At 50.2% G+C, this 12,544-nt stretch overlaps 1 protein-coding gene across 4 annotated transcripts in view; it reads right to left on the reverse strand.

Annotated features, from left to right (window-relative positions):
- The window catches only part of LOC105182029 (nephrin), a 254,625-nt gene that overhangs the window by 94,599 nt on the left and 147,482 nt on the right, over nt 1-12,544 (reverse strand). For all 4 annotated transcript variants that reach the window (XM_025302282.1, XM_025302281.1, XM_025302284.1 and 1 more), the window contains one exon: nt 6,949-7,100. In XM_025302282.1, the coding sequence (XP_025158067.1) occupies nt 6,949-7,100 (152 nt within the window). The remainder of the gene's footprint in view (nt 1-6,948; nt 7,101-12,544) is intronic.

A 12,544-nucleotide genomic window follows, 5' to 3' on the forward strand; every position in this document is an offset into this window, starting at 1 on the left:
TTAATTAAAATAGTTTAAATGTATAGAACGTGCGCGCGTGCCAGATATATATACAGGGTGTTTCAGAAATGGGTGGCCAAACTGCAAGAGCATATTCTACTCGCTGTAAGGATGAAAAGAGGTACAAACATGGGTTCAGAAACGCTTCTTTTCCAAATTATAAACACTTTTTACTTACAATAGACTTTGGTAAGAACATTTCATTGAGACAATTGTTGGAAATGCTTCCCTTTCGCAATTAATATGCATGTCTCGCGTCGATGTCTCATAGATTCTTGAAGACGTCGAAAAATTCCTGGAGTACTTTGTATTTGTCACACGAAGCGATAATACGATTTCGGAATATTTCCACGGTAGCAAAAGGAGTCTCATAAACGAGAGTCTTAAGATGTCCCCATAAGTAAAAATCCAAGGGGTTCAAATCGAGAGATCGTGCAGACCAAGCAATGGATCCTCCTCTGCCAATCGATCTATTGATGTAATTATTATTCCGAAATTCTCGAGCAATGCGATTGAAAAATGCTGGAGATTTAATAAAAAGCATTTATAATTTCGAAAAGTAGCATTTTTGGACTCATGTTTATCGATCTTTTCTTATCCTTCCAATGAGTAGAATATGCTCTTAAAGTTTGGCCTCTTACTTCTAAAACACCCTGTATATGTACACACATACACACACATATATGTTTTATACATTTCGCGTTATTATTCAGCCATGAATCAATCAAGAGTCAAACTGAGAGAGCAGCATTGAAGCATTAAAATGTTTCTCTCGAATTTGTCCGTGACTTATCGTAAATTTTGCACAAAGTTTGATCATCGAGATATTTGTTTCAAAGGCAGGGAGGAGAATTCCCAAATTTCGCGGAGGGGATTATGCGCTCTCTCTCTCTTTCTCTCTCTGTCTCCTCCCCCGCATTTATTTCCTTCCCTTGCCCCCTCCCCCGTCTGAGCATAATAGACTGCCGCAAAGTTTCCGCAGGAATTACCGCCGCAAACAACGAAGAATTTTTTGCCGATGTTTCACACGGTGCGTATACGACATCTCTCGTGCGCGTTTGTTCACTTTGAACGGCGCGTGTTGACGGAGGCCTTTATATAAAAAGACTCTCTCTCGGTTCATCGGCCCTTCGCGTAAATACACTCTGCCCGCGCGCCCTTCCATCGGGAGATAATCGAGAGGAAAATACGTTCCCGCTCGTACGCGCGGAATTCGATTCTTCTTAGGACGGCGGATAGAACGTCAGCCGTTGCGGCTCGCCTCGCAATAAAGACGTTTCCGTGTATCGTCAACGGGCCGCTTCCTCGGCAGAGGATAATGTTACTTCCGTGCGAGAGGAACATTCTCTCTCCCCGAAGAGAGCGAAGGACGGTGAGGGAGCGGGGGGAGGATTCATTTCCAATCGCTCGTGATTGCTCGCGAAAGCCGTGCCTGTCTCATCTCGCTGAAGAACGAATCTCGCGGATATCTCTCTCCGATCGGTCGGCGGGGGAAAAAACTCGCGGGGAAGAAAATGTGCGATACGAGGGGCACGCCGCTTTACACGATACGTCCAAATAGCGACAGCTCTCTCCTCCACTTTTCCCCTCACCCTCTCCCTCTTTCTCACTCTCTCGTGCTGGAGCTCTCTCGAGCTGTCATCGGTCGCCGTCCGAGTTAAAGCTGCTGCCGCGTATCGATCCTCGTGGAGGACGCGCGAGTCCGAGCGTCGTCGACGACGACGGCGACGATGACAACTCGCGGAAAATCTGCGTGAGATCCTTCCGCTGTAGCATTTCCTCTCGTCTTCACGGGAGCGGGATCAAAGACGTTAGGACTTTTCCTCGACGAGGGTAAAGCGAGGTGGAACGAGGGTGAGCATGAGAGAAAGACAGAGAGAGAGAGAGAGAGAGAGAGAGAGAGAGAGAGAGAGAGAGAGAGAGAGAGAGAGAGAGAGAGAGAGAGAGAGAGAGTTAGAAAGAGAGAAGCTGGATTTATAAGACGACAGTCGCGATTTCTTTCGAGACACTCTGGCCGACATACGAGAAACTTTCTCCGCGATTATCCGCCCCTCTGTTTCATCCCCGAGGATTTCGCCGACTGTTAGCCCGGCATTCAAGATGATCCCCTTTAAGGCATGCTTTAAGGAGCGGCTTGGCAATCAGTCCGAGAGAGAAAGGGAGACAGAGAGGGAAAGAGGGAGAGAGAGAGAGAGAGAGAGAGATGGGTGCCGAAGCGAGACGTTTGAAGAATCGCATATCGAACCACAGCTGTACAAAGAAAGGGAGAAAGAAGGAGAGAGAGAGAGAGAGAGAGAGAGAGAGAGAGAGAGACTCTCGCGTTGCCCATGGGAATTATTATTATAAAAATGCCGCGCTCCAAGGCATCGTTCCTCATGCGCATCGTGCGTTCGTTACACGTGAGGCGCGCTCATTGTGAATTCAGCAGCTCGGCGAAAACCGAGAATGCACACACTCGCGAAACAAACGCGTTCGCGGGACGCGAGGCGGGCGTAAAGAATGAAGCACCGAAGCGGAAGAATCGTCTAAGCTAATATACGCCATACGACGCGAACGTATAATTAGACGGACGGCTCTCCCGACGTAATGGGCTTCCGCGTTTAATCCTTATTCGCGATTAAGGCGCTTTCGCCGCTTTTTCACGCGCGCGTATCGCACATTGGCCGAGCGCGTCGTCCGGGAGTAACTGAGTTGGAAATTAGTCGATTGTACGAGCGAATAATAATATCACACCGATGTCCAATTCATGGACGAACGCCATCGACACTCCGACAAGATCTATCGCGCGTAAAGAGTATTGGATTGACCAATAAATAATGTCGGATTTTTCCGTCTCTGATACTGTCTCTGCTATTTTTAAAACTATTCGTAACTTATGAAATGTATGTATTAGTTTAAAAACTGATATTTGAACGTGCAATTAAAAGAAAGAGTTACGTGAAAGAAAATATACATATTACAAATTCGACAAAAAATTGAGAGAGCTGAATTGGGATGTTTTTATTCACCCAGCGTATTCACCTGACTAGCACTTATTAGATTTCCACTTATTTCGTTCTTTGCAAAATTCGCTTAATGGAAAAAATTTTGATTCTCTAGAGGCCTGCGAAATGCATCTTTCAAGATTTTCGGCTGGAGAAAGATGGTAAATTCTGGGAGGATGGTATTATGAAGCTGCCTATAAGATGGCAAAAAATCATAGATCAGAATACATCGTTTGATAAAATCTTCTATATTAAAAAAATTATTTTTCTGCTCCTTACCAAAAATCCCGACATTACTTTTTAGCCAACCCAATAATAACTACCGCACAGAATATGCTTTCTTCTCCCGCACACGCGACATATTGCTTCGAAAATAATACGTAACATTGTACGCGCGCGCACATGTGTGTATGCGTGTGTATGTGTGTGCGTGCGCGCGTGCGTGCGTGTGTGTAATAAAACGTCGTGCAAAAATTCCTTCTCGAGGAAAATGTGACGGCCATAAACAAGACAGATATGCGTCTCATACATTTTGCAAGGTCCATTTCGCGGTCGATCGGCGCGATTGACTCGGTGCCGTGGGATTAAATTCAAAGGCAAGCAGGATCGTACATATAGATTATTATCGGTGGCGCCTGAGAGTCGAAGTCGCGAAGTTATGCCAATCGTCGTTCCGCCAGAAAAGAATAAATGGAAGAGACGAAAGTCAGAGAGACAGAGAGAGTGAGAGAGTGAGAGAGAGAGAGAGAGAGAAAGAGAGAGAGAGAAAGAGAGAGAGAGAAAGAGAGAGAGAGAGAGAGAGAGAGAGAGAGAGAGAGAGAGAGAGAGAGAGAGAGAGAGAGAGAGAGAGAGAGAGAGGAGAGGGAAAGAGGAAGAGAGAGGCAGAGAACGCGATCTCCCCGTGACAATACGTAAGACAGAACACGTCGAGAATTACGATCTGCGCTGTCGCTGGCACGCCACCACGCCTGCCGCATTGTCGAGTAGGGTATTTTTTCCCAGGGCCATTTCATTCGAAACGGAAATTTCTGCCTGTGTGGTCGCCGCGATGCATCCATGCGTATTCCTCCCTCCCCTCCCCGCTGCCACGATTTCTCGCGCTAGTGTAATAATGCAAATAATGCAATAAAATGTGCGGTTGTGAGCGAAACAAGCGTCGATTGAATTACGTCTGACTGATATTAGTCGTGACTCTTCTGGAAATTCGAAACATTAAGTTTCGCATTATTGGTATAACCTTACCTTCTCTTGGACTGTTGTCTTTGAAATGAAGCGTTATCGCAATTGTTATCGGCAGATTCGTAAAGTCAAAATGAAGCATGTAAAAAAATAAGAGACGGAGAGGAAGATCTGCGGAGATCATCGTCATCACGCTGTAATACTACGCGAAGTGACTTATCGCAGTTATCAGGAGACAATTCTTGAAATCCAATTAATCGTCGGCGGGGTTATTGCCGTCGCGCCGTGGCAGAAATTATTCGCCGCGAACGTCGTATTGTTCCTTAGCGCTCCGAAATTCGCCGTGCTTTTCGCGCGCGCGCGCGCGAAACTTTCCGATTCAATTTACAGCGTGAAAATGCACGAGCACTTTCCAGGAAGTGCTGGCTTTAACGAGCCCCTCTTTTATTAGCGGAAATCGATTATTTTCCTCATCCTTCCCGTTTCTATCATTTGCTCTCATAAGTAAAATTTATTCCAACAAGCAAAATCTATTTCTCTCTATAAGTACAGAGAATTTATTATTTTATAAAATAAAATTTCTTTTCACGAGTGAAGCGCCTGTCCATATAAACGGCGAAATTTATGAGAGGCTCAGCGAGAATTAGTTAAACGTTATTACGGGAAACAATCCTGTTATCGTAATCACGAAGCTTTCGGGGCGCCCTCGCGGAACGCCGGATGAGAATCGCTGGCGCAAATGATACAGGATGTACCCTCGGGATACATCCCGGTAATTCCAAATTATCGCGGTGGTAAATATAGCGAGGAACAAGGAACGGGTAACGCACACACATCCAATCTCCCCACTTAATCGTCCCGAAGAAACAACCTCGTCAGTTGTTCCAGCTCCAAAATCCATTTGTACAGACATCGTCCTTCGCGCACACGAGGGTGCGCACAGACAGGAGGAGGCGGCGGCGGGGTTGCTACGGCCGCGCGAGCTTAATCTTTCCAGTATATAAAAGTCAAACGAGCTTTTGTCATCGGGCTCTCGTTACGCGAGCGACGAGGGAAAATCTTGCGGAGCCTCTCGGATATCGCTCGAGCCGAGAGCTCTTCTGCGAGACCACCCTCGGTATGAGGGGCCGTAACGACCCCCGTCCGCGTAACGTCTCGCGTTCACGCGTAATCGCTCTTAAAATGGCCGGAAAGAGCGACGAGTCATTGACGGGCCGTGCCCGTACGCGAACCTCTCAATTAACGACGGAGACCGAGTGGGCGAAATTGCGGCGACTCGTGACATAGTGCTGTCGCCTTCAGGGAGAGGGAGGGGGAGAAAGAGAGAGAGAGAGAGAGAGAGAGAGAGAGAGAAAAATAGCGGGATGAAAAAGAAAGACAGGAGCGAATGATGCGAGAAATATACGAGTACGTGGGTCGTAACGCAGAGACGGCGCGGAAGAAACCGCGCGAGCTGGAGGCGAATTTATCATGGTGGGTTCCTCGTTTACGTCGTGGCCGAAGGGCTCCCAGCAGTATTTCGTATATCGAGGAGTTGTCATTTTTATTTTCATCCCGCCGTGCCGCGAGCGGGGCAATGAGAATCGATTTACCGGCAACTGCTTCTCTCTCTTTTTCTTGTTTTTCTCCATCGCCTCCTCTGTCTTTCCGTCTCTATCTCTTTCTCCTTTCGTCTCGGCCCGCGACGAAGAGGAGGCGCGCACCGCCGCGTCGCCTTCCGTCCGTCCGTCGTTATTTCCATCGTTATTCCGAAGCCGCGCAGTCGTCGTTTCCTATTATTCTTCATTTAATCGCGTGCGCGGGTGAGATACGGATTTTTCGCGCGTCGATTTTGCGAGCGTCCCCGCGAACGAGATTTCGCGGTGATTGATATTGCGGGAATGTGTGTTATCGTGATCGAGACTCCGCGATTTCCGCTCCGCTCGCTCGCGCGTAACGCCGATAACGGCGGCGGCGGCGACGAATCGAAGATTTCAATTTCGAGACATTGATAGAACGATATATACACATATACATATATAAAAGTAATACAAAGACTAATACACACACACACACACACACACTGTGTGGAACAGTGCACTCGCGCAAATTAAGATCGTGATTGGAATCCAGGTTATACGTGCGGAATAAAATAAAATAATAATAGCTTTCAAGTAAATTAACAGTACTCTGAAATAATAACGGTCTTTTTTTGCGAAAACAATCGCGGTGCGGTGTATTCTTGGAGAATATAGACTTCGTTCGGGGGGAAGAGCGCGAGAGAGAGAGAGAGAGAGAGAGAGAGAGAGAGAGAGAGAGAGAGAGAGAGAGAGAGAGAGAGAGAGAGAGAGACAGAGAGGAAAAGATGTGCGTTTTTTTATAAAAGGCGAGATAATAATACTCCCTCCTCCATAATAGTCTCTCCGCGAATAAAGCGGCGGCGCGCTGACGCGCGTCAGCGACGCTCTCGCGTTGTTCACGTAAGACTAACGATAATTCGTTCACCTCGCCGTTACGAAAATATTTGTGCTCAAATGAAGTGGCTTATACAATTAGGCGCGGGCTAACCAGGTTAGCCCGCGCAGCAAAGCGGAGTGTATTTGTGCAACCAAGAGAATTCCTGGCGTCTCGAAACAGTGGCGGCGTTTTCAGCGGAGAAGATGCGATTAAGCGCGCTTAGCGCGCTGTTCCCCCGTCGCCCCGTTCAAACAGGCCAGGTTTTTGCTCGTCCCGTGAAAGCAAAGGAGGGAGGGAGGGGGGGGGCGGCGGCGGTGAAGGATAGGAAGGATCTTGGCGTGTTACTCACGTTTTTCTTCAGCCCTTTCAGCTGCTTCGAAGCTTTCCACCAGGTTAAGACGGCCATCGGCTTCGAGCCGGCGCTTTGACACTTGACGTCGTACGTCTTCCCGGCCGAGAGGATCTGGTCCTTCCCCAAAATCTCTATCTTGAGCGGTTTCACTGTGAAAAAGCAAAGAACGACAAGAAGTGGTCAATGTTGTGCTCGTCGGATATTGGTCAGTCGGCATAATGCCCCGCGGTAACGAAGCTGTTTAAACGACAAGCACGCACGCGACTCGCGCAGGATGCATGGCCGCTACTCCTCGCCCCCCCTCCCCCCCCCCGCGTCTCTGACTCTCTCCACTGTGTTCTCCGACCCCTGTTTCCGTCTTCTCTGTCTCCGTCTCGCTCGCTCTTATGCAGTACGACGACGACGGTCTTTTTTGTAATGTGGCGGCGCATAACGAAGGACGCCGCCGGCTCGGTGAAAGCGACGCACGGGTGCGGCAAAAAGATGGAACGCGGGGAACGCGCGAAAGAAACGTCGGGGATAATTAGAATTCAGTCCGTTCGCGAATTTCATGCCGAGCTCTCCTTCTGTGTCCGGCATTCTCTGCGAAAGTTCCCGGCTAACGGGTAGGAAAGAAAGCGCAGATCGATGGCAGCGACGACGACGACGACGACGACGACGAGGAGGGAGAAAGATGCAGAGACAGAGAAAGAGCGGAGCGGCGGACAGATCGCGAAAAAATGGAATGAGACGCTGGAGCGGAAAAAAGGGAGGAGGGAAGGAGGGAGGGAAGGAAGGACGAGCGAGCGAAAGGAGGGAATCGCGAAGGGGTGAGAGAATGGACCGTATAATTGGAGCTCGCCGTGAAAGCGACCGAAAACAAAGGCAGGGCCGGGAAGATTGCCGGGCGCGAAACTCTCGGTGAAGTTGAGATTTCATTTGCAAATCAAAATTCATGCCGTCAGGTGCGCGAACGGAGCGACGTGAAGAATTCGACGAGGCTTTTAGCCTCCAACTAGACCCTCCCCGCCCCCGACTCACTCCTCCCTCACCTTGCCAACCCCTTCGCTCCCTGACAGACGAGAGGGAGATCCTTAGTCTTCGTTTTGCTTCCTCATACTCTACGCTCTCGATCTGGAGGTTAACTGTGTTAACGCCCGTGTAACCCCTCCAGAACACTCTCTCTCTCTCTCTCCTTTTCTCGCCCTTTCGGTTTTTCCTCCTCTTTCTCTCTCTCTCTCTCTCTCTCTCTTTCTCTCCCTCTCTTTCTATCTATCTATTCATCTCCGAAGTGTAAGCCGAAGGAAGAGCGCTCGCTCGCGCTCGCGTGAGCGACGAATGGAGCGACGAGCGCGCTGTGTAACATCGAGCGAGACGCGCATTAGTAGTCCACGCTTGTATGTGCCGCGAGTATCATTCCTCGTTCGTATTCTGTCGACTATTAACTCGATTAGCTAACCGATCCTCTCGGAGGATCGCGTCTCCCAGCGGCAGCGGGGGCCGATATCTCGTGGTTATCCGGCGTATCGCCCGGTGCCACGGCCCGGCGTGAATCTCGCAATTGCTACGGCGCTACAAATTGCGCGCGAAATGTGCTTTATCATCGCCACGGGAGGCATGCGGGAAGGCGAAGGACGCACGCAAGGCCCTGCGGAATTGCACTTTGCGTTTCGTCCGTCAGTGTCAACGCTCTTCGCTCTTCGCTCTTCGCGCTCGGGCGTCATCGACACTCGCTCGCTCGTTTGTGTTTTCCTTTCTTCCGCCGCCGCCAGCGTGAATCGACGCGCAAGCGGAGCTTCCTTTCGCCAGAAGGAACTTGTACTTCCAATCAAACGCCCTTTCAGAAATAGAAGCGCAAATCTCGCGGAAGACTTTCGTCGTCTCTTCTTCGGGCGGAGTGCGGGGGCGCTTTAACGAGCCGCTATTATTATTCGCGCGCACAGAGTGGCTTTAATCGAGTTACGAAGCGGTTCGATAAGACGTGCCTCGCTCTCAAGACGCGCGCGCGAGACGTCCGCAGCGCGTTTATCGTGCGACTTTTGAGAGGAGAGAGACTCGAAGCAGCCGTGCCGTTTTATCCGCGAGACGTCGTGAGAATAACGCCTAACTGCGGTGCTTGAGACTTAAGAGGTTCCCCGAGGGTCTATGAAGATATTTCGAGATCTAAAGTAGAAATTAGGATGAGGAGAGGGGGGGGGGAGGAGTACATTCCTGATAAGAGAGCCGCTCCCGAGGTACAAAAAGAAAATCGCTGCGCGCATGAAGCTCTGCTTCCTGCCGCGAAATCGCCTCGGCGATCGATCGATGGAACGTCGTAACGTAACAGCTGTGGATTAACGACGAACGGATCGAAGACATTTCTCACGTGTGCCACTCTGTCTCTTGGCGAGCAGTCTTTTTTTATGTATTTTCTTCTTCGCGAAGATACCGGCACGACGAAGGCGATTATTAGTTTGGAAATTATTCACCTGTGCGTTCTAAACTTTATACTCGTTCCAAGAGAGAAGTTAGCTAAATTCCTTTAAGACGGTTCAATCTCGTTCGAGCTTCCTCGAACGTAACTGAAGATCATCGGAGGAAATCGATTTATCGGTCGAAGATGCACTTCGAGCCTGATCTCGACCAAGAGGGGAATCTAGAGAGATGAAAGAATTTTCGAACGGAGGAAAAGGAGGATTAAGAATTCGCGCCGAAAATCAGACGGCCGCGACGAAAGTTTCGGTCCGCGGGAAAGGCTGAGTAAGGGCTCTCTCGCCCCTGCTTTCCGGGATTCCCGTGAGGCTCTTCGGCTAACGGAAAAGAATAATTGCGAAATTATATTCTTGTTTATTGCGATGCCGCGTCGGTTTCAGCGGAGCAAGCTGGGATCGACCAGCGCATACGCTCGCTCGCGCAAACAGCGCAAAGGAGTGAGGAAGAGAAAGTCGCAAGGCGAGGCGAGAGAACGGGTTGGGGGGTTCGCTCGTTAAGTGGCTCGTTCGTAGGTTAAAGTCGGTTATTTCGGGAACGACTGAACATTAGGGGACTCGCGTTGTAGGTCCGTATGCGCCGATCCCGCGAATCGCCGGCTTAAGTGAAATTTCGCCGAGACCCGCTATGCGCGATTCTAAGTGATATTATTGCTATAATTTGGCAAAGCCGCCATGAGCCCGTATCGTTACCGGCGGGACGATAGCTGGAAGCTGCGGGCGAGAAGGATGCGGGAGGCGGGAGAGGAGGACGCGCGGGACACAAGCTCGGGGAAGAAAGACGCGCCGCCGCCGCTTCTCGCGCGGTCTACTCTCGTTCCGGTTCGCGCGAAAGCCTGTAAACGAGGCGACGATGTATACGTCTCTCGTAGTCTCGGAAAATGCCGGGAAATATACGGGGGCGGGGGCGGGGGCGGGGGCGCGAGTGTGAGCGCGAGCGCGAGCGCGTGCGCGGCGAGAATAACACTTGCCAGGGAGCCGCTGGGTAAACTAATTAATTCCGAGCGGGCGAAGAATTCAACCCCTGCGAAAACAAATCACCGTCGAAGTGTTAATCCTCTTACACGCTCGCGCGAGCGCGCCAAGACACGTCTGTGTGTGTGTGTGTGTGTGTGTGTGTGTGTGTGTGTGTGTATTAAAGATGCCGCATTCTCGGGCATATTTACACGACCCTTTCCGTGGCCAGCCGGACTCCCTCCCTCACCCCACCCCCTACCCCCGCTGTGAAATCAGCAACTTGCCTCTTCCCCCTGGATTTCCTCCTGCTCGAAATTCAGCAGTTTTCAGTTCCTTCGCCGGAAAATTCACACGGCCAAGTGGAGACGTCGTCCTCCCCGGAGGACGCTCGCGGAAGGATTTGACGTTCGCGAGCGAGCGCGCGCTGCATGAGGGAGTAATTCGCGTCGTGATTCGCGTCGGATGGGAAGGGAGAATTATTAGCTCCCAGCGGCTTGAGTTATCAGGCACAAGGAGTTACATTCCTGGAGTTCACTCGTCTCCGGAGTGGGCTAAACCCTTCTTCCGTCGTCCTGAAACGAGGGAGGGAGGAAAAGGTGGAGAGAGAGAGAGAGAGAGAGAGAGAGAGAGAGAGCACTTTCGAGGGTCGTTATGCCGTTTGCGACTCCGCGGATTCGCAAACGCCCTCGTTCCGTCGCTGAAATCTGCTCGCCCGACTTCGTTACGGAACTACTTTATATCGCGAGTTCACCGCTATCCGCCCGGCGGATTGATAGCACCCGTAAAGTGAACGGGCTCGATCCGGCTTGATCGGAGTGTAGGGGGCAGGAGGGAGGGCCAAGTGAATATGTACTTGGTATTACGGCGTACGTTTATCCACATTTTGTCTCTTATCCGTAGCTTTATTTTTCTCCCGTTCATTTCCTCGCGCTGAGATTTCTTCTCGTGCCGTCATACCGTAATCTGGCACTTTTTGCGGGATTTCAGATCAGACCGGAATACATATCAGGATGCACGTTGAAACGTGAAATTGAGTCGGGGAAGTACAGCCCGATGAATTAGAAATCAAGGCATCATGGCGCACCTGCTCAATGCATATACCTGGTACTGTTAAAATTAAATTCATACCGTACGACGCGTCGTCGTCGTCGTCGTCGTCGTCTCTCTCTCTCTCTCTCTCTCTCTCTCTCTCTCTCCCCCCCTTCCCTGCAACTCGTTGAAACCCCCGACTTTCCGTATTAAATCATAACGTGTATTAAATCATAACATATATACGCGCTTTGGGCTTGGAACTTCGCGAAACACAAAGTCATCTCGTGATTTATCGAAGAACACGATCGCCAAAGTTTCATATACATCCGTTACATCGATCCTTCATGTAGATCCCTCGGTCTCTCGTATAGATCCTTTCACAGCGTGGCAAAGAAGCTTTATAGTTAACAATTATCACGAGCGTCGCTTCCGAAAAGCGAAAAGCGGAAAGCGACGCGGCGCGAGGCGACGCTGCGCGACGCGAGGCACGATCGGCAGGTTCGCTTTAATGAGAAACTTCTTTTGATGTCTGATACTCGTTAGGTCGTTACTCCTGACGGGCACGTAATCGCCTAACTATCGAGGACGCATCTACAACTTTCGTTAATGCTCGTAACTATAAAAGACTAATGAGCCTCGCGCGCGTGAGCGAAAGCGCAAAGTTTGCACGCGGAGGCGGCTTCATTAATTTTCTTACTAATTAACGAGGGGACGCCAATCGGGAGAAGCGCGACGAGGAGATTTTTGCCGAATGGAATTTCTGTGTCGGGACGCGACGGAACGTGCCGTGGGAGAAAGCCGGGGCTATCCTTTGGCTTGTTACCTAACTTGATTATTCTCGCCGGTGCCGCTCCCGCCGTGTTCTGCACGGAATCAAACGCCTCCTGTAGAATGAGTCGTTAAAAGTTGAATAAGTTCGTGAGACGATCGCCGCCCCTTTGTTCTCAGGTAGCACGATACGCCGATTTGCAACTTCATCGGGGGATAGAAAGAGAGAGAGAGAGAGAGAGAGAGAGAGAGAGAGAGAAAATCAGAGAGGAAGTCACTCGCCGATTTCAAACGGTCGCGACAAACCAAACACGCCGACGCCGACAAATAAAAGTTGTCGTTGATAATTACGCTCTATTGTGACAATTTCTCGTCGCAGCAATAACGAC

This window comes from Harpegnathos saltator, unplaced genomic scaffold, assembly GCF_003227715.2.
Source record: "Harpegnathos saltator strain DR-91 unplaced genomic scaffold, Hsal_v8.6 scaffold485, whole genome shotgun sequence".
In the NCBI taxonomy this organism is placed as follows: domain Eukaryota; kingdom Metazoa; phylum Arthropoda; class Insecta; order Hymenoptera; family Formicidae; genus Harpegnathos; species Harpegnathos saltator.